At 40.5% G+C, this 25,680-nt stretch overlaps 1 protein-coding gene across 13 annotated transcripts in view; it reads left to right on the top strand.

Annotated features, from left to right (window-relative positions):
* BTRC (beta-transducin repeat containing E3 ubiquitin protein ligase) overlaps positions 1–25,680 on the top strand; it is a 118,808-nt gene that overhangs the window by 24,654 nt on the left and 68,474 nt on the right. For 7 of the 13 annotated variants that reach the window (XM_029080536.2, XM_029080535.2, XM_029080538.2 and 4 more), the window contains one exon: positions 22,037–22,114. The exons of 2 other annotated variants lie outside the window; for them this stretch is intronic. In XM_029080536.2, the coding sequence (XP_028936369.1) occupies positions 22,037–22,114 (78 nt within the window). Of the gene's footprint in view, positions 1–2,351; positions 2,578–3,465; positions 3,573–15,123; positions 15,207–22,036; positions 22,115–25,680 lie in introns of those variants that run through there. 4 more of the 13 variants (XM_029080542.2, XM_029080541.2, XM_016228603.3 and 1 more) reach the window with 4 other exon arrangements.

Genomic DNA, 25,680 nt, shown 5'->3' with positions numbered 1-25,680 from the left:
CAACGCGAACAAATAGCATTCAATATGTACTGTTTGATCTGGACCTACATAGAGCCAATTAATGTAGTGAATCAATGAATTACATCCAGTTGCCTGAATTCCGCTAGGTGAGAGATGTAGTTATATTTTGGTTGATGGTTCTGGTTTCAAGCACCGGAGGCCTCCAAGTGCCCCGAAGAATATCCTCACAGCCCCCGGGGCTCAGTCTCCTGACTGCCTGGTCGGTTTAATAGTGATATTAATGGGTTGCCTGGGAAGGTCATTCCAGATTTTCTCAGAAGAAACATGGGTAGGTAGGTCACTGAAAGGCCACTGAGGAAGAATCCCAAGGAGGAAAATGGAAAACCTTTTGGAAAATGAGAAAAACTAATGAAGAGAGGGAAAAGCCAGTGGAATGTATTGATTTTTCAGGACCGTATTGAGAGAGTGAAGGAGCCCCTATAGAGTGAGTGAAAGAACTTTGGTACGTGGTAAGAACGTGGTACTCGTACATGTCGAATGGGCTTCATTTGATGGCATTCCTTGGAAAAAAGTAATTGTGACCACTTAAGATGGAAGCTTTTTGGGAATGACGTTTGGTTGTAATAATAATTTGGTGAATTTATTTTTAATGTATGGCTTTTCTTTGACATTTGTTTCCTTAAACCATTTAGAGGGTGAGTCCAATCCAGTTATTCCATAAATGTTAAAAATCCTTCACCCATCGTTGAAATGCAACCACCTGTAGGATAAAGTACTGCAGATATTTGAACAGCTGCATAGCAACATCACAGAACCATGCAGGACAGGTGGTGGAGTTGACCAAATCCTGTTGAAAGTAAAGGGATCATTTATGTTGGCCTATTATAACAAGTCCACATTCAAATCTGGCCAAGGCATCAGCCAGATTCTTTGGAGGGAAGGATTTAAAAGACCTTTAATTAATTTGCTTTTAAGTTTTGAGGTCAGTTGAAAAGAACGCCGAAAGAATTGCCACTGAACACAATTTTTAGACATCAAAAAATTCACTAGAGCAGCATTACTTCATAAGTTCAGTCTGAGAGAAGTATAACCCCACTGAAATAGGATAGTGATTTTGGACCAAGGAGAGAAAAGGGAGAATGCAGCTGAAGTTGTGCTGTGCTGTTTTCTGTCCAAGGTAGAAGTTTAAGGGTGGTATTTTAGAACCTTTTTTTTTTTTTTTGGTAGCCCAGTAGTTTTCCTTGTATCGGAGAGTCTTTCTTGCAAGCTTGGTGTGTCCTGAGAAGAATAACAACATTCTTTGCTTATGGCAACAGAAGAAGCACCATCTGGAAGATCAGTTAGTCACTGTTGAATTTGCCTGGTTATTTACATGCTTACCTCCAGACACTAGCCCAGAATAGCAAAACAGACACATTGATAATGATTTCGTTCTGTTCCGTAGCTTCATGGTCCAACCTGTAGACCCAGTAGGCCACATGATGGTCGGGAGCAAAGATCTCAGTTTTCTCTCAGAGCACAGATGTGCATTTCACTTAGGCACATCCTGGTCCCCAGAGAGTTGGGGAAGCACAGTGAAAAGTATGTGCGTGTCAGGCCCAGGGCAGTTATGCTCGGGACAGAAGCTAGAACAAAGCTCGCAGTGGTTCAGGGAAAGAGGGGAAAACAAGTGATGCAGGCCTGTGGTTAAGCCACAGAGTTGTGTACTCTTAAGTAGTGAGTATGCAGCAGGAAGTGGTGGAACAGCCAAGGAATTAAATTTCTATTTTTCTATGTAAAGTCACAGGACGGAGACATTCAGTGGGAAATTTACAGGATGTAAGCACATTCTGTACACCTAGCTGGTTTCTAGATGGCATGAACAGGTCCTGAAATTTGTAAAATCTTTGGGCTGAGGGAAAGCAATCATCTTTGAATAATCTTAAAAGAACTTGGCAAAGGTGGGGACCTTGGGAAAGCAGGGATGAATTCAGGAGAGGCAACTTACTGTATTATTTAAGAATGCTGGCAAGTCTACTAAATCTTACTAACCACTAAATGAAATGTTAAAATACAGCAATAGGATGAAAATTAAACTTGTATTATGAGATGTTCAAGGCTGAGGCACGTAAATCTAGAAATACGGGTGCATTGTATTCGAAGGTTTTTGTTACAGCTAATTGAGCCGTTGGCTATTTTCCTTGAACTTTTAAGCTGAGTAATATTTGTATTCTGTGGAGCCAGGAGCCATGGGTGTATAGACGGTCAAGTAAAGAAGGATTTAAAAAAGAAATCCTCCCCGTGGCCGCAGAGGCTTTGCAAAGAGATTTCCCGTGATGTGGGAATTCTTGCCCAAACTGCCATATTTGCCAGTTGATGGTGTCGATAACTGGCTTCAACTGTTGGCTGGCCTCTGTCTTCTGGAAAGATACTCACATGGTCTTTTGTAGGAGTGAATATATGAGCCTCAACTTCATTAGCCTATAGAAAGAAAGCAGATTCTCAAGGATGCCCAAACTGCAAGTTGCAAAGCCAAGCCACATCTTGCCTTTAGAAAGCGATCACAAGTGCAGATCCATAGGATTTATTAAGGAAACGAAGTTGGGGTCATATAAGCAGTACCACAGAAGACTGCAGGTTGGTGCAGTAAAGAATAAGGCTGGTTTCTGTCCCTTTTATTTCGTTGCGTATTCACTACCTACTAGGCAGAGGTTTGAAAGTAGTGTGCGTTTGTGAAAAGGCATTGCCAAGTCATTCAGATTGTTCAACTTTCCAGTGGTCTGGTCAGTTTGTAAATAGGTTATCTCAAGGTGTGCAGTCAACTCCTATTCCCTTAATCTGGAGTAATTATGTCCATGTCTCCACTGTCAAGAAGAATAAGGTGATGGGTATTTTTAAGCATTATTTTATCCTTAGAGAGCTCACCCAGAGGCAAGTGAATTCTTCATGAGATCCCTGAAGCTCACTTTGGGCAGGGAGCGTGTCTACAACTCTGTTTCAGTGTACACTCCCAAGCTCTTAATACCGTCCTCTGTACACAGTAAGTGCTCAGTAAATACAACAGAATGGTGGGTGACTGAATTTTTCCAGAGTCGTGAGTTGTGTAGGCACTCAAACTGATGGACTGAGATTTGATTCAGTCATCCCCACACATTTTCAGCTGCACAAGGACTCACACTTGCTGGTCGGGTGCCCATTTTTCCTACATAACTATCAACAAGGGCAATTTTTTCCCAAGTACCTAGTACAGTGCTCCACACACAGTGGGTGCTGCATAAATTGCACTGACTGATGATTGGGCAGGAAGCTGCAATGCTTTTTCATAGATTTTTGGTTTATGGGTGTTTCGTGGTTGGGTTGTTTTTTTTTGTTGTTTGATCTTTTTTTGCATTTCATTGGTGATAGCAGCCCAGGGGGAGAATTGGTAGAATGAGGAGAGAATGGGAAGGGGATTCCATCAGTGTGAAGATAGTAAAGTACTTGACCGAAATCTGTTTCGTATTCCCTGTGTTGATTCTATTCCAGTAGTCCTGGAAATGTGCCTGTGGACTATTTACAGTGAGATTATAAAACTGAATCATAATTTTGGAGAAAAGAAGCCAGAGTATGTGGCTCCAACACCCCAGCTGGTGGTAAGCTCTCCCCAGGTTTATGAATGTACTTAGATGGCCCCCAACTGTTTACAAGACAGCAGAGGTGAGATCTTTGATTGACAAGTCAGAAATGCATTAGATCATTCCCTCTGCCAGTCTCTGGTTCATGCTGTTAAAAATGTCAGCCTCTCCAAGTTTGAATGGCAGCCTGAGGGCCTTAGAAGCTTTTTGTTTTCTGAGATGGAAACACAAATTGGATGTGTGCCTGAGCGCTTCATCCTGGGCTGTAATTTCATCTTTTAGCTAAGAACCACAAGGTACATGAGCAAAGCACCCTGTAAACAATAATACCGGGGAAAAAAAAATAAACAAGGTCGTGTTTCTGGTACGTTGATCCGCCGGTGTCCTGACCTCTATCACGTTGAACATCTCCACTCTGATTGCTGTTCCCTTTGGCATTACAATGAGAGGAAGAGAGACTGACATAGGAGGAAAAGATTTAAAGTTGCAGTGTCGTTGCACATTCCTTGTATTGGCTATGAAATATTGAACTGCCAGAATGTGACACTTAGATTTTTAAGCAACCTTTCTTGTTTGAGGTGTTTGCAGTTCATTCCTTCCCACTCCATTTGTCCGCTTTCATTGATGGGGTTGAGGGTAGTTTCCTTTAAATGTATGAAAAGGGACAGTGTTAAGGAGAAGTGGGCAGCGATGGAACCACATCAACTCAGGGCTGGAACATAAATGCAGTCTTGGGGGGAAGGGAGGGAAAAAAAAGTGAGTCCTGCACATCATCTTCATGTACATGGAAGAGTCTGAACCCTGCATCGAAGAAAAATCATTAATTCGTTCAGTCGGTCGTATTTTTTGAGTGCTTACTGTGTGCTAAGCGCTTGGAAAGAACACTTCGGCAACTGATGGAAGCAATCCCTACCCAACAACGGGCTCCCAGTCTAGAAGGGGAGACACAGCAAAACAAACCAGGTAGACAGGCATCACTACCTTCAAAATCAGTAGAATCAATAGAAAGGAGCTGAATCCTACCTGAATGTGGTTGTGTAGCCGAGGAGTTGAATCATATCTAAGTGTGTGTTTGCGTTTGAGAGAATGCATGCCCACGATGGGCTTTATAGTAAACAGATGCAGTGCTATAGGGCAGCGTTAAAAACCAAACCAAAATGAATTCCAAGGCTCTGCTTATTACCCTAATCTTCCTATGGCCTTGACATCTGACTGGTTCTTCATATCTTTCTAATATTTGAAAATTTTGGTCACAATATTGATTTTTTTTTTAAAAAAAGCTTGTGTTTATTGTAAGTAGATTTATGACCAGGTAAGGTGGAAAGCCATTATTGTTAGTTGCATTAGTCCGACATATTGGCATTTATATAATATGCTTGGCTGAAAATCCTCACCAATATCTTCGCTGGGTGAGAGGGGGTAGAGGGAATCCAAGATGCATTGTGAATTAATGTGTCAGTACTGCTACTAAATAATATTAATTTTACAAAATAAAAGCATTTGCAGGGTAGAGTTCATTAGACCCTGAGTGTTTTGTTGGATTTCTTTTACAATTTAATAAACCTTTAGCATCGCTTTGAAGTGGTGCTTGCTTTTATTTTTTTTTTTCAGCTGCTTTAAAGCTGACACGTCCATAATAATTTTTAACCAAAATGAATTTTTGTTGCTCTGCTAAAACACGGAGTAGTAAACATTTGAGATGAAAGCCCTGGGTTGGCCCGAAGCTACATGACTTATACCGTCCATTGGCTCTCAGATATCTTAAAGGAAAACCACTTATTTTGCTTCATTTTCTAATTCTACAAAATGGAAAGTCAAGAAGTGTTTTCTTGCATGAACAAATAGTGAAATGTATTGGAAAATAAAGATAACATTGATTTGGCATTTCTGAGGCTCCTCCTCTGGGAGCTGTGACTGGGGGAGGCGGGCGGGGGGTTGACTGAAGGAAATAGAATTGTTGGCAGGATGGGTGCCGCTTACTTGTTTTTGAGGGTTAAGTTAGAAGCAGAGTGGCCTAGTGCATAAAGCAATGGCCTGGGAATCAGAGGGCCTGGATTCTAGTTGCGGCCCTGCCACTTGCCTGCTGCGTCACCTTGGACAAGTCACTTGAATTCTCTTTGCCTCAGTTTCCTCAACTGTACTAAAAATGGGGATCTGATACCTGTTCCCCTGTCTACTTTGTCTGTGAGCCCCATGTTGGAGGGGGCCGGTGTTCCGCCTGATTATCGTCTCTCTGCCCCAGCACTTAGGACAGTGCTAGACAGCTAGTAAGTGCTTTACAAGTACCATATTATTATTATTACCGTCATTGTTATTAACAATTGCGTCGTTATTATTACTGGCCTAGGGGAGTGAGGCCGCTGGGAGTGTTTTTTGTTCCGTTATTCTGTAATTTGGGATTAGAAATAAGACACCAAAATCGTATAATGCTACTCAAGATTTTTAAAAAATCACTGCTGTATTGAGGCAGATTTGAAACTAGCTATTGTGGTCCCACCTACTTGATGCAATGCTTTAAATTTTGGATGAACAGCGTTAGTATAAACAGTTACCTAAGAAGAAAAATGAACAGTGAGATATGCGCTTTTATGGAAGCCCCTAAATCACTCATGAAAATTATACAGAATTCCGGCTTGCCCTGGTGTATTATTAATATAGCCATTAACATGAAAATGCATTGCAGCCCACAGGCTTCCGTATTGCTTCACCTTCATATTAATGATCATCTTTATTATTTAAACATCAGGAGGACCTACTGACAAACAGAAAGCCCCAGCATTAGTCACTGAAGAATCTGAGCTACTTAGGGACCTGGCTGTGTCTCTCTCCCCCCCCCCCCCCCCCGCCCCCCGAATCCTTTTAGAAACTCGCTCGAACTTTGATAAATGGAGTGCGGAGTCGCCCATTGAAATGGTACAGGTACTTTTAAAGCTAATGCCGGTTCCTGAGGATCGTGAACATCTGCTTAGAGGTATTGTAGCGCTCCACAATGCACTAATTGAATTACTCTTTTCTGGAGTTGCAGACTGCGCTAATTGAATTCGAATCAGCTCGAGTGTGGGTGTGTCTCCGTGTGAGTCTCTGCGTGTTGAAATAAGCACATGTGAAGCCTTGGGGAAGAGAGAGATGTGAGAGACATGAGTGATGGTGTGGACTGTGCTGCTATCTTATGGCCACCTATGGAACTACGTGGTCTCCTGGGAAGAGCAAAAATGCACGATTTGGGGGGACCAAATAACCCAAAGCCCACCCCATCCAATTTGGGTACGAAGGTCCCAATATGGGTTTGTTTTTTATTGGTTTTTTTTTAACTTTGAATAAACAGAGAAAAAAGGTAAGCTTCACTCTACATGGTCAAAATAGTAAAATGTAGTTAATTTGAACACGGGATTAGTGATGTAACTGAAGACTTTCATTCACTAGTATTTATTGAGCTCTTACTGTGTGCAGAGCACTGTCCTAAGCGCTTGGAATGTACAATTCGGCAACAGATAGAGACAATCCCGGCCCAGTGACGGGCTCACAGTCACTGTGTTAATCCTCCTTCCAAGCTGCGCTCACCAGTTTTTGTTTCCAGGGTTCCAAGTGGAGAAATTCAGCATGCTATGTCAGTACTCCTTATATATCTTGTTACCTGTTACCTTTAAGTGCCTGTGGTGTATCATTTATTTATTGGATTTACGTAGAGCTTTTGAAAGGCCTTGCGTTACTGTCGCGGCACCGCCTTAATAAACTCATGTAGAAATGATCACTTTTCCCTCATTATGTTCCTAGTTATGAGAAACATTGAAGTTAATTCCAGCGTGTTGTTGAATCTCACCAAGCTTGGTTATGCTTTCACATATTCAAGAAGTAGCTAGAAAATATTTAAAACTTAAGCTGCTGTGCAAGATCAAGCCCTACAAATCTCTACTGATCTGGCTAAGAGTACGGAATTTAATTTTATTGCAAACCTGGGGAAGTTTGAAACACTCCTAAGAGCAGTAAATCTTTATCATCCCGCATTTTAAGTAGATGTTAGTCACAATTCAATGATTCATGTAAAACAGATATCATGAATATATAATTCGGAGCAACTTTAAATGCAAACACAGACTCAGGAGAGCTGAGCAGTAGTCGTCTCTTCTGAAATCAGTTTAATTTCGCCACAAGAATACTAATTTGGAAAAGCGCCTTTAAACTGAATCATAGCCATATTATCAGAAAAGCCCAACTGGTAATACGGTCCACCTTTCTGCTAAAGTCTAGGCATAAAGTGTACAATTTGTAAGTTTTATGCAGGTGAAAGTCTGTTTTTCTTTCTATAAAACGGATTTCTGAGAGTTATGGCATTCTATCCAAATAGTTCCATTTCTCACGGGAGAGATACAGAACTGGATGGGAGCATAAATTGAGACTACTATTATTCAGCTACTTTCTCCTCCTCATATCCCTCAATATTCTGAGCAGGATGGGTGGCAGGGAAAGGCGGATACCTGGGGGAGCCCATTATTGTTCTGGGTGGGGGAAGAGGGCTCAGTAATATCCTGGGATCAGGGGTGTGTTCGATTTGTGTTTGGGAGTGGGAGGAAAGAAAATAAACTTGGGACTTTATGATATCTGTTACTGTGCCGTGGAGGCCGAAGTTCTAATCTCCTGGTTAAGTTTGTGATGAAAACTTTGCCCAATGCAGCTAGATCTCGGTTTCTTGTCCCAGTCTTCCCTTATACAGAGTAACCCAGTAATTCACCACGGCTTCGCTACTAAAAAGAATTCAAGATCCTATTGGTACCAGAGGTTTCCATAGCATCTCACTGACGCCGTGGTCGGCCCCGAGGTCCAAAATGTCCATAAAGCCTCAAAGAAAACAACTTCTGACTTGAGCTATAAATATAATCTCCTATTCAGTGAAATAGGGAATTGGCTTAGAGAGGTCAGGATGAAGTGTGGCAGTAAATCGGTGAATGTTTCTGGAATGATCCATCCCAGGGACCCAAGCGCGGCACATATATTCGGATCGGTCCAGCGCCCTGTGGCTCCTTCCCATCCATACCCAGGCTGTGAATGACCACCGGTGTTGCGTTTCACCTCCACCTTTTGGTGGCTAATTACACCCCGAAAAAGAGGTGGTGTAACATCTGTTTCCAACTCCTGGAGTTGGAAGCCTTCCCGTTTGCAGGATAGTGGCGCCCACTTGTGGTTTAGCGGCTCAGTCCTTCAGTAAGTTGGGAAGAATCCATTGCGTATAAGGTATAAAAGCTTCTCTAAACAAACTATTTCTAGCACCTAAATTGTCCTGGGACCAGCTCCCGATATCAAAATTCATAGAAACCTGTTTTTCTCCGAGTGTGGTAACTCCTTGCCATAGTGCTGTAGTGTTAAAATTCACATTGGCCAGGTTGTTCTGTAAATTAAACACTGACAGCTACCCTCAGGGGAACAGCCAATGTATTTATGATGATGTGCTGATTACACAAAATACACTGCAAGCAGAAAACAGCTGCAGAGAACAAACCTTAAAAAGAATACAATACAAATAGCACCCTCAGTATTTCTAGTGGTGAGTGTAAAATACAGCATGCTAATGCAGGTTTCTTAGTCTGCCTGAAAACGGAAAATCCGAAGGAGATAAGTTAAATTACGCTTGAATGTGCCCGTGCCAACATAGCAGTGGACAAATTTGATTTTGAAAAACAACAGTTTGTAAAAATGTAAAAATTCAGATTAAGGATAATCTGGCTGATCTTTCCTGGTGAGCTTTTTTTTTTAGGGGGTGGGAGGGTGGTCCTTCTAATACGCATTAGAGCACGGGTTTAAGTTTCTTGTGGACCTTCGCAAGTTGTCGATGTTGATGTTTTTGTTTTTTTCTGAGGGGAGGAGCAGGAAGAAGAGTGTTTCACTGTCCAGGTGGACATAAAACCTTCAGAAGGATCAGTGGTTTAATTGAATCTATGGATTGTCCTTCCCCTTGAGGTCTAAGGCTCAAACCGTAGAGTTCAGAAGTGATCTTTTTAGGACCACTGATTACATAATGGAAGAAAAATGACCATAACTTTTTACTTGGCATGAATTTTTAGAAGAACGAACTCTTCGAGACTGCAAGGTGAAATCTATGTTTTAACGTTCTCCAAATGTAACCTTGAAGGACATGCTTTTTGTAAAAGTCACGTGCCAAGGACATCCTCAAAACCCACTTGTGCTGGCTCCCGTTTGGGAGGGAGAAATGGTTCTTAAATGACAGCAGAGTTTTCCAGTTCTTGAGGGAACAACACTTACACGATAAGGACAGTACCTATAAACTATAGTTTTGGGTTAACAGGCTTCTGTGTATGGCGGTAGAAAATATGTTCATCTTCCAGGATTCACAGTCACCTAAAATATAGTATGAGCACACTGTGATCGGAAACATTTCACTTCACACGCCTGAAACTAAGAATCAAGTGTTCTGTATATGGATCACTGGTAGGTAATAATCCACTCTTATTGGTCTGTTTGGTCTTTTTTTCATTACTAAATCTGTTTGAAATCCTCCCCACCCCGAGTTGTTCTCCTGCACTGCTGACATCAATCCCATGTGGCAAAAGGAGTTGTATATAATCACCTTGCTTTAATCAATAGAATAATTGATAAACCAGATAAGATTTAACTGATTATGTCCCCCACAGAACTCCCTAGGGCCTTGGACTCTCTTAATTTTGACATGTGTGTTGTGTACCCTGAGGATGAAGTGCAGTTTGAATTATCTGTTTTTATTTGCTTAATGATGGGGAGGGTGTTAAAGTCAAATGTTTAATTAACCCAGCAATGGGCTGCGTTGTCACTTACACACACAGCTGATTGAGATATCTCATGGAGACTACTGAATAGGAATGATAATGTGGCACTGAGACGGAAGATTGCTTTTTCAATCCATTTGCTGGGTCACTGCTTTGAATGTCTTATTGGATGAAAGGCATTCAGCCTGGAGAAAAAATTCAGCATTAAGTACATTTTTGTTTCTCTTCTCCCCTCTAACCCCTCCCCACCAGAAGTTAACTAAACAGATATGTTGTAGGTTTAATAAGCCATTTCATGTCCGAGGAAAGAGATCAGGGATGGTGTACCTCATAGCCAGTAGCCTCAAGCTGCATAATTTCCTGTGGAAACAGAAAATCCTACTGGGCCTCAAGGTAATCTGAATGGGAGCTTATTTGTCCCCTGCCCCCCTTTCTTTTCCCCCCTCATTGTGGGGTTGTCTTGGGATACTTGATGGCCCGCCTCTTTTGGTAGTGACTGCTAGATGTGCAGCTGCCTCTCCAGGGCCACAGCCAGCTCTTTTCTTTTTCTTTTTGTTGGGCAAATCCTCTCCCACTAAATTATTGCCATTACATTGATTTGGCTCCTTTTTAGTAGCACCTCACTCAACACGGTCTTTTAGGAAGACGAACTGAACCATTTTGACTGAATGTGGCTGGGACATCATGAATCATACTTAGATGAAAATATTTACTCCTTAGGTTATAGCGATCATGTAAACACTGGGTTACTAGGTATTCCAAGTACATTTTATTTGCTTAGAGGCTACTTGTCGTGTGTACTAGGGACCTGGGCTAAGAAAAATCCCATTAACAGCCCGTGACATCAAAAATGCAGTCCAGGCAAACGGGAATTTAATGGCTTACTGCCACTGGACAAAGTGCTGACCAACACTTCAAAATCTTAGATTCCTTCAGCGTCCATTCAGAACCTGAAAATGAAAAAAAAAATTCCTCAGGCTGTTTCTTGTTAATTCTCCTTTCTCCACTCCCCAGGTGCCCTTCCCACCCCAACAAACAAACAGAAAAACCCAGTCAAGGGATTTTATAAAATTCTTTCCTATTCCACACCCAGTTGTATTCGGGAGAGGGGCCACCTTTCTATTTTTAAGTAGGATGTCCTCTCGGGAAGGTGTAGCCTGTGGCGTGACTGCTATTCGGGAGCGTTTACGAAGCAGCAGAGGCAAGCGGTCAGTTTTCAGGCCCAGGTACCGTTTGCTGGTCAGGTCACTCCAGATGAGTCGCTTTTCTTGAGGAAGGCAAGTAATAGACTGAATATAGAGAAGCCGTTTCAAGAATCATGTAGGTCATTTAATTATCCATTGTGATTGAGTGGCTAATGTGCTTTTGGCAATTACGTGACCTCTGTTATTCTTGAAACCTTTCCAGGCCCCCGTGGGTCAAGTGACCCACCGGTCAGTGCTCTCGGCCTTCATTCTGTTCAGAATGAACGCGGATGTTGGGAACCACTGGCATTTAAAAACGGTTACACTTTTCTCACCGACCACTACTCACAATGCCCTTTGTGCAGCAGGCGGTGATATGCAACCATTTTTGAAGTCAACTATTCCCTGGTTGCTTGCAGTAGCAGCCGAGGTACATTGGGTTAGACAGAAAAGAATTTAGACACCCAAGCAACAAAACTAGAGCCAGCCAGGGTGTTCGTAGACACTCTACTCCTAGAACGCATTCTATAGTATTGAAATTAATGTTGTTTGATATCTGTCAAATCAATCATCCATTACCAAACTCAGCAGTTAGCGAAGCAGTCCTTTTTCATTCCTTAGCACCATAACACTGACAATGGCTAATAACTGAGCTCGGTATAGAGAACTGGAAATGTCGATAAAACTTGAAATTTTGCATGCAGCCCAACTTGGAGATTGCAGAATTGAGAAATGGTCCGAAGACACACACGTATACCCTAAGCCCTGGAATTAGGGACTCTTTTGGTCTTTATCTGTCAACCAGTCACTAAATAGGTGGTATGCTTGTCATCTCGAGGAAGTGGCCTTCCAATTCTTGGGTTTAGAGTGAGCCAAAATTTGTTGGGAACTGTGAAGGAGTCAACAGACAATGGAAAAAGGTGCAGTTGGTGGAGGGGAGGGAGAGGAAGGGTAGTATGTGATCAGAGAAACCCCACTGTAGTTGGGCAGTAGGTTTCTTCAAGTATTGCCTACCATGTACACCCGGTATCAGTTGACAAAAATGCCCTTACCAGTGTAGTAGAAATACATTACATGTTTCTGGTTCTCGATCATGTAAGCGAATCTTCCATCCAGGGTTACAGATATCCTTACCACCCTCATCTCCTCACTCCCTCAAATATTCTTGCCCCGTAGGAAAATCATTTGCATCTGCGTAAAATAGGAGGCTGTTAGAATTTGTCACTGTTTAGTGAAGTAGTAAATTAAAGGCTGAGGAAAAGGAAAATCTTCCCCTTCTTCTTCTTCTTCTTCTTCGAACTGTCAATAAAGGGTTAGGGGTTGCGTTTTATCTCACAGAGGGCCATGACTGGAAAAAGTTAGAATGTTTGTGAGCAGTGCCTAGGAAGAAGGTAGTAAAATTAACCAGCCTTCCAAACCATTTCTTTAAACACTTGACAGTTGCCATTTTAAACAACTGAGTTTCAGCTGTGGAAGTTCACTGAATGTGTTCTGAAGTTTGCCTCTTTGGTTTGGAATTTTGAAGGGAAAATGCACAGAAAATCAAGAAAAATGGTTTGAGGTAATCGCAAATATTTTTATATTGCAGCGGAAGACTTTGAAAATATTCAGAAATTATTCATTAGCCTCCCATATTCTTGTCCATTTTGGATTGTTTGGTATTAAGGGATTTATTCTGTAGCAGTAATTTTTCTCCTAAAAAGACTGGAGTTCAAGAAGGAGTGTTTGATCAATATGTTACTGCTTCAAGATAGGATCTTCCCTCAAGAGTTATGCTGGGCAATGTTTTCCATTCCTGAGGACAAACAAACTTAAATGGAAATCAGCAAGGAGGCAAGTAGTTGGAATTTCAAAGCCCTGAAAAATCACTAAGTCTGTGTGTGTCGGGAGCGGAAAAGGTAAGGACAGTGACAAGAGCAAGAGCTCGGAATAAAAGGCAAATTAAGAAGCCATGATTGAACAAGGCACAGTGCTTTTTACTGCTCAGTGGGAAAAATATACCTGAAAGAAGTGCTAGGCTATCCCTCTCTTCAAGTTTTGAGAACTTTGGGGAGCTGTTGGGATGACTTAATTTTGTCATCCCAAAATGGTGGGTACCCTTAGGGCAACCAATTCGCCCAAACCCTTAAACTCAGGATTTTTTCAGGGTATTGCTAAAATGTAATAGCAAATCAGAGACAGCAAAATCAAGGAAAATAGCTAAGATGCTGAATTCTTTGATCACTTAGGAGGGGAAAAAGATTCAGAAACAGGGCAGGCAGCTTAAGTAATGATGCTGCAGAGATAAAAAGGATTTCAACTTACATCCTAAGGGTGCTGTAGTTTTCAACCCTGTTATGAAAAATCGAAGCAGCTCTCCATAATGCAGATGTCTCTGAGTTACAAAAAATAACCATATGTCCTGATTAGCAGAAGCAAATGTTTGCCTCTTCAACCACATAAAACTATATTCAAAGGATCTCTGAATGTATTGTTTATATAAATATGGTATCGACCGAAATTGGAGCACCTGTCAAAATGAGATGCAAAAACATGAGGTCAGAAGCTTGATTATCAAAAATGACTCACTTGAATGTTTTTATGCATTTAAGAAGTTGAGAGGGGCAAATTAGGCATTTTGCAGTAAAGGAGACTGCTTTCCTTCACTAGGCGATGTCAAAAGGTAATTTCTCTTGACCTTTCATCTTCCCACTCCAAGGTTATAGTCAATGCAGTGTTTACGAGTCTATGTCCAGTTTGCCCACTTTGGCTTAAAGAGTATAAAGTAAATGTGCAAACACCAATTCATTCTTGTGGAAGACTTCCTAAACTAGTTAAATTAGTGTGCAGCCAATTGAATAGGAAGAAACTCAAAACACCACCACCTTGGTTTGAACAGGTCTTTAAAAAAAAAAAAAAAAAAGCCCGTTGAAGTTTTTGTCCTTAAGCCATATTGCCCTGGATAGCTTTAATTTGGGATATTTGTCTTGTGTTGTTTTTTGTTTATTTTTAAAAGCCTTAGTCCTTGGGAACCCTCCCCGCTAATCCCCTCAGAAAAAACCCCAAAAACCCAGTTGCTGTATTTCAGCAGAATATTAATTCAGGTGAAGCATAGTCTCCCAATTATAGGTTGATTTTTTTCCCCATAAATTTTCATAGTTTTAATTGCTAGGTTAATGCTCAAACCGTTGATTAAGAAGTCACAAAGCTGAAAGTGTTGCAGACAGCTGGGTTATAATAGCATTTTACAGTTCAGTCAGTGAGAAAAGGGTATTAGTTATGTCTTTTCTCCTTTGTTAATGGTAACAAATGTTTCCTTGATATTGTGTCTCCTTTGTAGAGGTCAAATATTAAGGTGCTCAATTCAGATATAGATTATTCAGATATATTCAAAAATGAGGCTACTCAGCCTTGTCACCATCTTGGGCTTCCCATATTTCCTATCAGAAGACCTCAGAACGTAGTTAACTTTGCTTATCTTTAGAGAACAGAAGGTAGGCTTTTAGTGATGTAGCTAAACTCTCACTTGTTCCAGTATTAACAGGGACCAGTGCTGGGTGTCTGGAAAAACATTTGCTCTCTTACCTTAACAGGCCGTGTCACTGCGAAAGGACTACTGTCGTGACTGCTTGCTGTTTTCTATTATTTTAGACGGAGCTCTTTGAAATAACTGTTAGTTGCTGTATCAAAATCCCCAGGTGTAAAATTGTATATTGGCTGTCCCTCCAGGACCCGTAAGTAAACAAGTTGATGTGTGTGTCCAGCAGTCGTCACCCCGGGGAGAAAATTTTGTTTGCTTTGTTTTTTAAACAAACAACCCCAAACCTTCCCTTATCTAAAGACGGCTTTTGTCTGTTTCCTAACGTAAATATTATGTGTGCATTTAAATGGTCTTAGAAATGTCTCGAGTCACATTTTGGATTTCTTAGTACTAGATCCGTTCAGGAATTCTCGCACCCAACTATTTGTGTCCTTTTGGGACGCTTTTCCCCCGCGAATCGAGGAAATATTTAGTCCTCCTATGCCTTAACTGCTTAAAAGCCCAAGTTAGTCTCCTGAGTAAAGAAGAACATTTCTGAAATTAGGCAACAACAGAGATTTTCGGGGTCGGTCTTAAATGTCAATTGGCTTGATGAAGAAAATGCAAATGTTAATTCAGAAAACTGCATCTAGTTTGATAATCTCTGTGCCAAGAGCCAGCCCAGCAGTTTGAATTTTGCCGAGGTATTTAAATAACAGAAAACATTTAGAAAACAATATGAGACCATCCCTCCACAGCAATAATGTTCTTGGCCTCTTTTGCAATTTGACTGTCAGTGGAGAGAAGAAATTGCGTCTGTACCCTGCCATTTGAAGTTATCATTTATTCTTCTTTCCCTTTGCGCCCCCTATTCTGATGCACAGTGGGAGGAAGGAGCACCTAATACTTTGTTTAAACTAACCCAAAAGGGCAAATTCACAATCTTGGACCCTGAGTTGTTCCACAGCTGTATGAGCCCCACAGTACTAACAGGCCACCCAGTGTTTGCTTTGCATTTGAGCTAAAGAATATCAGCTAGAGAAGTATAATTGGTTGAAAGGCAGCAATCTATCTGGGGAGCGCTTCTAAAATACTGTATTTGTCATGCGCTATGACATGACATATTTGTGGTGTTTCCAAACACAGAGTGCTTTCTGCATTGGCATTAGCTGTGTTTTAAGAATATGTGCTGTACAAATTCTGGCTTGTGAGGTAATGACAAGTGTTTGCCTGTGTAGACAATATATTTTTTTCCCCCCGCCCCCCCTCCCCCCCCCAGGTCCACACACACCTAGTTTCCCTCAAGCTCATCATCTCTGTCAGGTTAATCAATAGGCACCGTATGGCAGAGGGTCAGTAATCAGTGTCATCGTGCCTTTAAATCGTGTTGAAAATTTGCTTAAAGCCTGGGCCAATTAACATCGAGATGATGAATGGATGGGTAGATGGGAAGAGCCTGACGCTCAGGGGCTTTGTGAGAAGGAGATGCTCAGCTGTTGAGCAGCAGACACCAGCGAATAAAATCAGCCATTCATGTGAGCTCAGTCCACCCACTCTTAATGATAATGTCAATCTAGCAAAATATATACACATTGGAGTTGTCATGAGTTCATAAATCAAAGGAGTTTGTCAAAGGCATTCAGATTAACGAGGCAGCAGCAATAACAAGTCAAATTTGCATAGAGAATTGCTCGAATCTCAGTAAATTATGATCCTGTTTTTCATTTGATTATTTGCTAATGTCTCAAGAGGGAGAATGATTATATTAGCATGCAAAATCTACTCCAGAAGTAGAGATCTGAGGTATAGAAGACCAGCACACTGTGACAATTAATCAGTTTCTGCATACTAGCATAAATGCACAAGGCCCAGAAATGAACTTCTTTTTTTATTATTATTTCTCCTTGCTACTGATCCAAATGGTTCAGCTTGACAGAGACTTTATATTGCTTTAACAGTGTTCTGAATTGTGCCTGCAGGCAAGACATAGTTATGCAGCTATAACCAACCTATCCATCTGCCAACCAGATTGGAATTCTCCTATCCAAGGCTTCCATTAACCCCCACTGACAGCTCCAAACAGGATTAAGAATTTGGAAGCATAAAAAATAGTTGTTCTTTGCATATATGCACGGTCCCTTTGCATTTTGAGAAGGGCTGCATCTGTACTGTTTTATAATTAGTGTTGGACAACATAGCAGGGGAAAAAAAAACACCCTACTTGGCAGATTTTTGACTTCCGCTGTGGGGAGTAAAGCAATACTAAAGGAAGCCCTGTCCAGTTGGTAGTCCCCGAGAGTGTTGGCCATTTATTATATCTGGTTCCCGATATTACTTGGATTGAATTTATAACCAGAAAATGTCATTGCCCTTAAAAGCTTGAGTCAGAGGGAATTTGTTGAAGTTTAGCAGTGTAGCCAGGCTTTGATATGGTTTAATAGACTGTGTCAAATGGCAAACATGCTAAAGGAGTAGTTTGCATAAAAGCTGGCTAGGAGATGGTATCGTAAAGGATATAAAATAAAATTTTAATTACAAACCCATTCCCAAATACTAAATATATATTTAATAGCAATTTTAGCTTTAATAAATATTTGCTGCGTGCTAAGCACCTAGGGCAGATACAAAATAATTTGGATATGGGGCCTGCCCCACTTGGGGTTTTCAGTCTAAGGAAAAGCATATCCCCATTTTGCAGTTGAGGCAGCTGAGGTACAGAAAATTAATAGTCTTGCCCAAGGTCATACAGACCAGTAGCAGAACTAAGATTAGAACCTGGGTCTCCTCCCAGTTCCATCCTCTCTTCATTAGGTCGTGCTGCCTCCTCGTGAATATCGCTTTTTTTGTGTGTGAGACGTGTGAAGGAATCAGACGTTAGCCGATGAATTGCCCCCAACTCGTGGTGTAGAAGTGTTAGGAATGATCCCCATTTTGCAAATTGGGAAACTGAGGCCCAGCATCCTGCTTGGATCACACGGGGGTTAGTGACTATGCTAGAACCGAATTATCGAGGCCAAGGTATCTCTTTTATTGTTGTTCTGGGTCTTTGTTGTTAATAATAACAATGTCAAACTTGGGAGAAAGTACTGAACAGTGACCATTTTAGGAAACTCAAGGGCAGAAGCATCTGTTTTGGTTAAAGCTGGCAGCAGGGTAGTGAAGACTTCCTTACCCAAATGTAGCATTGTATTTTTGTTTAATGCTAACTAAATCATTCTTGGGATTGTTTGCCCTCCAAACAGGCAGTAAAAGATCGCATACACCAGAAGGGTGTTGATATATTTTGGGAATCTAAAGAGCTTCGAGATCTTCTAATAGAACGTGTAATATAAATATGAAATATTTTGTCCTGTTACTGTTGGGAATGCTTCCATTTGTAACAGATGTCTAAGCAGCTAAACACAGGCTCTTTTGCCCTGTTTGACCTTGATTAAGATGCCTGCCAAAGAAATGTTATGAAAGAAAATGACTCATAATTTTGTGACTGTTTAAGTGGATGTTTGTTTTTCATCCGTATTTTTCAGGAATCTCTTTCCCCGTTTCCTTCTCCCAGTTGCCAAAAAACAGGTCCATCTTTTCTTCATCGGCATTAGTTAACATCCCACCAGGGAGGCTACATCCCAGAGATCTAATGTCCTGGAATATTACCTAGGGAGAACATTTATAGCAATCTGATTAATTTCCTCTTTTCCTGTTCAACTCCAGTCTTCCCTCCATGGCATATCATCTTCACATGCTAGGCCTAAATTCAGGAGCTTGAAGTTGTGTTAAACCAAAGTTCTCCAACCAGAGGTCTGGTTTTACTCTTTGGTACCTTTCTGTAGAAACTATTAATAGGTCTTTGATTTTAATAATAAGGTTATATTTTTAAGTTATTTTTGAGAATAAAAAACAAATGAGATATTTTGCTCTGAAAAGTTGTTTTTAATACAGACCAGTCTGTATCCAAAACCAGCAAGTTTAGCATGCTGGTGCTTTTAAAATGTCACTTAAAATGATTTCTAACATTTTGATCTGGAACGAACTCGATGTCAGTGGAGCCTTTTTTCGACGAAGTTGAGTCATTTGGAGCAAGTATTGAAGAACAAGACCCTAAGATTTGACACTTTCAAACCAATTTGGTATATTTGCTGGGTAACCTCCTATCACTGGGACCCATGAAAATAGGAAATACAGTAACATTGTTTAAAATGCAAAGGCCAAGGAAATATGTACTGAGTTAACCAGGTTTGGACTACTTGATTTTTTATTTTATTTTATAATAGTGTAATCTAGTAGGTTACCAGTTGCAGTTGCTCTGAAATATATGCTATTTTGAAAAAGGTAACCAGCAGTTTGAGTTATCTGATATCGCCCCCCCACCCCCATTTCTGCTCATTTCCAGCCACCTCCCTGAATGGGGAGATCTTTTGTCAATTTTTGAAAAAGCAGCTCTGTTTTTTCTAAAAATTATTTCACAAACAGATGCTCTACATTTAACCTTGACATTCCCATTCTGAGGGCATACTTTTAGAGTATTAATGGAAAAGTTATTTTCACAGACATATTATCCCTGTTCATGATATTAGAGCCACTATTTTTTGTTTGTTTTTAGGTGTTTGGTTTTTTTTTTTTTTTTACAGATGAGCGCCTGTCTGTCTATGTAAAGTGTAATATTTTAGAGATATCTTTAATTGGAGATATTTTGGGGGAATAACCCTATAAAATACTTTTAAAATAGTATACTTAAAATCTACATATGGAAGATAATCATTTTGAAACAATTTCTCTGATGGTTATTAAGGGCAGGTAAATTAAATGAAAAATGCCAAAGAGTAATTGTCATGAAATTTGAAGGTACATCTTCCAAGTTTCATGCTTGCGATGGTATCTGTTGAGAGAAAATTCTGAGGAAAGGAGCCTTGCTTGGATTGACTAACAGGGTTTTAATTGATTTATTCTATTGAGGTTTTGAGTCGGGTTCCCTTTTCTACTCTACCAGTGAATGATGAACGGGCCGTCACTATATGCCGTCACTGCTGGGTTTGGAACCTGAGATGGGTGCAAAGGAGGAGTTGTGCAGAGTGCCAGCCTCAGGCCTAAATAAGAAAGTGAGAATATGCATACAATCATAGGCCAAAGCCCTCAAATTCTTCAGAAAGGCAGGCCTTTACATTCATTTCTCTAGCACATTTGCCAACCTGTTCCAGTTTTATCCCATAAAACGAGAACCAGATCTTCTCTGAATCAGCACAGGCTATTACCACTAGGTGGCTGGAGAACTGCCTTCTCATTATTATTATTATTATTATTAATAATACTAATATTAATGTTGGTATTTGCTAAGCGCTTACTATGTGCAGAGCACTGTTCTAAGTGCTGGTGTAGATACAGGGTAATGAGGTTGTCCCTCGTGAGGCTCACAGTCTTAATCCCCATTTTACAGATGAGGTAACTGAGGCACAGAGAAGTTAAGTGACTTGCCCACAGTCACACAGCTGACAAGTGACGGGGCTGGGATTCAAACCCATGACCTCTGACTCCCAAACCCATGCTCTTTCCACTGAGCCACGCTACTTCTCTATTGATGTTAGCATTAATACTACTAATAATAATTTTGTTAAATCCTTGTTGGGTCCCAGGCACTATACTAAGCACTGGGGTAGATATACATGTGTATATATATGTGTATATGTCTGTGTGTGTATATAAAATGAGGATTAATATAGTCCAGTCCGGGAGGCTCACAGTTTAAAGGGACTAAATTATTCTAACACAACAGCAAGCTGTTCACCATGGTGGGCAGCACATTCCAGTTGGAAAGCACTCCTCTTCACCCTTATCAATGTTTTTTAAAATTAGCTGTTATGTAAACTTTGTCAACTATTGGGGCCTTTTTCCAGTTCTGAAAAAAATTTAAAAATCACGGAACCGTGTCCATTTAGGTTGAATAGCTAAAACTGTTCGTCGGTGATTTCTTTAATGAGCTCCAGGGCTGGAGACTCCTCAACCTCTCTTGGTATCCTGTTTTAGTGTTTTATCCCTCTAATAGGAAGTTTTTCATTATGTTGTTAGGATTGAATGGATGATAAAATTTTAACTAGTGTATCTTGAACTTTAATGTTATAATCATAGATATTAAAAAAACGAAATCCAATTCCTTGTCTAGGATAAACCCCTGTTTTATATCTTTGGAGTTTTGCCTGTTTTCTATTTTGAAACTCTCAAGTTTTTTGTTTGCAGATCTTGGTGGCCTAACGTAGCTACTGGATTTTGCTTTATTTTAGATGTTCCTATGTTTATTTCTGAATGGACTGATTGGTCCTCAGTGGTACCAAGTGCTATGCCAATAGGATCTAAGACGCAGTCTCAGCAGTTAATTTTTGTTGGACTAGCTCCCCTACTTCAGCTATTGTAGCACTAATTTTTAAGTTTCTCTCCCCTTTAGAGTGTAAGCTCCTTGTGGGCAGGGAACATGCCATCTATTATTGTGTACTCACCAACCACCTAGTACAGTGTACCACACCAAATGGGGCACTTGATAAAATGCTGCTTCTACTTCTAAATCCTTAGGTGATGGCTCTGTATGTTCATTTCTTATATGGTATATTTTATCTTGACTCCTTTAGTGATGCAGCAGTTAGTTCAGAATTCATTCTAACCGTCCACTGGGATTCACCTCTGGGGCTGCCTAGATAACGAAGTTAGGAGAACCTGAAAAATAGTAACCAGATGGTGCAGGTCTCAAAGTTATGTTTGTATTTTAGATTATATATGGCCTTCAGTCAGCCCATTTTGTCCTGATTTCTGTGGTCGATATTTGTGGTGTCAGGAGGAAGCACAAATAGACTCATAGCGTCCCATTTTGCATTGACCAAACAGAATTAAATGTGCACATATTTGCATGTGTGTGACTGCATATGCGTGTATATGTGTATTTAAATGTATATAGTCCTATACAGTGTTCTAGCTTGCAGAGTTTGAAATGACATTCAGTTTCCTTTCCTCCTACAGAACTATGTTGGAGATGATGAGAACTGAATTAAAGCTTACTTTCTTTCACAGAATTCCTCTGAGAGAGAAGACTGTAATAATGACGAGCCCCCTAGGAAGATAATACCAGAGAAGAGTTCACTTAGACAGGTATGAAATTCAGTCTTTCTTTAACAAAAGGAAAAGGAAACCATTCTGAACTCTTGAGCTTAAATTAAGAGTACTGTGAAATTAGTCTGTCTAGAGCTATCAGTTTCAGGCTGCTGAGATTTTTTTCCTAGTTCCTCATCTTTTCGTCATCATCATCAGTGATATTTGAGAGGCTATTTCATTCAATAGTATTTATGAGCGGCTTACTTTGTGGCAGAGCACTGTATTAAGCGCTTGGAATGTACAATTCAGCAACAGATAGAGACCATCCCTGCCCAATGACGGGCTCTAATCGGGGGAGACCGACAGACAAAAACAAGACAACATAATCACGATAAATAGAATCAAGGGGATGACACCTCATTAACAAAATAAAATAATAAAAATAAAATTAAAAAAAAACTGCATGCAGAGCACTCTACTAAGCTCTTGGGAAAATACAGCAGAGTTGGTAGACATATTCCCTGCCCACACGAGCTTACAGTCTTCGGGGGGAGACAGAAGTTAATATAAAGAAATAATTGATAAATATAGTCTCCAAAGTTAGTTAAGGTATTTATTGAACGCTTATTATTGCCCCGAGGAATAGACACATCTCTGAAGAGTCCATATATAGGAAAGCCAATTCCACCTCACATTATGAAGTTAAAATGAAAATGGAGGTCACATCCATGTGATGAGCAACATAGGTATTTCTTAATAAGATAAAGACTCTCCATTATGCAAGAACTCTGTAGTTTAGTTCAGTGGAACACTAGGCAGCAGAGGAGCAGAGTGGAAAGACCGTGTAACTGGGAGTCAGTAAACCTGGGTTCGTGAAACTCTGCCACTGACCTACTTTGTGACCTTGGACAAGTCACTTAAACTCTCTGGGCCTCAGTTCCTCATGTTTAAAATGGGAATAAGATTCCTCATGTTTAAAATGGGAATAAGGTAGTAATGAGCCCTAGGTGGGACAGAGATTGTCTGATCTCAAAACCTTGGATCAACCCCAGTGCTTAGCACATAGTAAGTGCTAAATAAGTGCCTTAATTACCAAACTGGTTTTCTGAACCAAGACTAGATCAGACACTCTTACTGTCTCCCTCTTTCCTCTCCTCTTACCCCCAGTCCCTCTTCCCACCCACTCATTATTATTATACACATTAATATTTTAATAATAATATAGTATTATATTAGTTAAGTGCTTACTATGTGTCAAACACTGTTCTAAGAGCTTGGTTAGATTCAAATTAATCAAGGTTGGACCCAGTAAGTAGTGGGGAGAGCATTTCACCCCCAGGGAAGGAGAAAAATTATAGAAGACCAAACAGAATTGGCCAAAAGCCTGTCTAAGATAACTGAACCCCATCTGTACTAGCTTCAGTTTAGTCGGAATAATTTGGTTTCTACATTAGTTTCTGTTAGTGTTAGTGCTGTGGATAGCCTAAACCGGCAAGTAGAAAGTAATTCTGGCTTCTCCTTAAGTGAATTATTCCTGTTTCTTCTGGATTTTGGTGAGACATTTGGGGGTTTGGTTTTCTTCCCCTGAAATAAATGCATCCATAGTGTGTTTCCTTTTCTAAAGGCTTAAGGACCTTACTCTTGAAATTTTTCTTCGCTCTTTTATTTGAGAAAAACATGTAAGTGTCAAAGTTCTGGGCCAGAGTGCTCTCTTTTCAGGGATCAGAAAAATCTGAAAAGTCAGTTTGGGAAGACACAGGATAGAGACAGATTTCCGTGAACATTACATAGTTCCGGTGGGGTTTTACAGGGGTTAGGGTGAATCCTCCCCAATCAAATTTATGGTTTATAAAAATACTGGGAAAGACCATGGTCTCCATTCCCCACCTCTCTATGGCAATGTATTACTACTCTGGGGACAGTGGAGTGCAGCGTGGTTCAGTGGAAAGAGCCCGGGCTTGGGAGTCAGAGGTCATGGGTTCGAATCCTGGCTCTGCTACTTGTCAGCTGTGTGACTGTGGGCGAGTCACTTAACTTCTCTATGCCTGTTCCTTCATCTGTAAAATGGGGATTAAGACTGTGGGCCTCATGTGGGACAACCTGATTACCCTGTATCTACCCCAGCGCTTAGAACGGTGCTCTACACATAGTAAGTGCTTAACAGGTACCAACATTATTATTATTATTTTCTTCTACCACCTGGACAGTGAACTCTTATCATATCAACCTTCCATCTTCCGCTACCAACCATGCAGTTTTGTACAGTATTACCAGAGAATATAGCTGTTCTGTTCTTCTGTTGCTAAATATACTCTTATCCTTTTTCTCCTGAAATATGCCGATTGGTATTATTGAGTTCCTTTTTCAAAACACATACATGAACAGAGGAATCTAAAACCATCGCCAATGATCTACAGCATTTAGAAATCATCTACTGCCTGTATTGTGCTAGTGGGCACAAAAAACATTAATTTAAGAGAATAAGTGCTTGAAATCATTCTTAATGCTTACATTGTTTTTAACTTCTGAGGTGATATGACTCTATTTCAATAGCTTTGGGTTTTTACATAATAGTAATCGAAGTAATAGTGATAATTAGTTCAGGGCTTACTATGGGCCAAGCACTGTGCTCAGCACTGGGGTAAATACAAGCAGATCAGATATACAGCCCCGGTCCCACTGCATAAAAGAGAAGGAAAAGGTTTTTATAAAATCTTCAGGACTCTTAAGGAGATTATTTTGAATCCAAATTTTAAGTTCCTTGTTTTGAGAGGGGAAATCTCCTCGACCTGCGAATAGGAACATAAAAAAATTATGGCCTAAAATCAAACTTGAGGTGGAAACGTTTGGATGGCTTTGTGGAAATCACCACCAGAAAACAATGACACAAGACAAAAGTTTTGGCAACTTTATTTAAGCTAACAAACGAATTTTCACTCTGCAAAGTTATAAATTAATTTTAATAGGATGATCCAGATGGTCCATTTGGAAAATGGATAGGCTGATCTGTTGAAAATTAAACTAAATTTATCTCTCTCATACTTCATACTGAAGCTAGAGAGAGAATCGTGCCCATTAAGTCCAGCACATACAGATGGACCAGCAGGTCACACATGGGACTAATCTGATTCATTTTAAAAATAAATGCATGAGTTATTGAATCATTTTCCAGTTGCAAGTTCTGTTGTGCAGAGTATTTTGAAAGGATGTACACAGGGCTTTTCTGCACCATTTAAAAAGCTTCCCCTCACCTCCTCTCTCACTTGTCTTCCCCGCTCCCCCAAAATGACTTTTTTAATACCAATCATTTAGTGTTGAGTTCCAAGCCCTTGAGATTAATTAGGTCATGAGGATTTTTTTTCTCCCTTTGAAAAGGGCTCCATCTCTATTCTCTTTATGAAGAACATGAGCTCAATGGTCTCCGCAAGAGAAATGGCCTTTAGAAACAGAGAGGAGATCCTCCTGGGGCCCTCAGAGCCTTTTAGCTTCTGGGTGTTTTAACAGCCCCATGAATGCAGATTTGTAAATTTACTGCGGTGCCATCTGGTTTTTTGCACGAACCAGATTACCGTTGGCTTGTATCTGTCTATTGTGGTGGTCACTCCCTAGGAGCCTGCCCTCCC

The sequence above is a fragment of the Ornithorhynchus anatinus genome, chromosome 16, assembly GCF_004115215.2.
Source record: "Ornithorhynchus anatinus isolate Pmale09 chromosome 16, mOrnAna1.pri.v4, whole genome shotgun sequence".
Classification (NCBI taxonomy): Eukaryota; Metazoa; Chordata; class Mammalia; order Monotremata; family Ornithorhynchidae; genus Ornithorhynchus; species Ornithorhynchus anatinus.
Note: the sequence above shows the minus strand (reverse complement) of the source record. Positions and strands in the feature narration are given on the sequence as shown.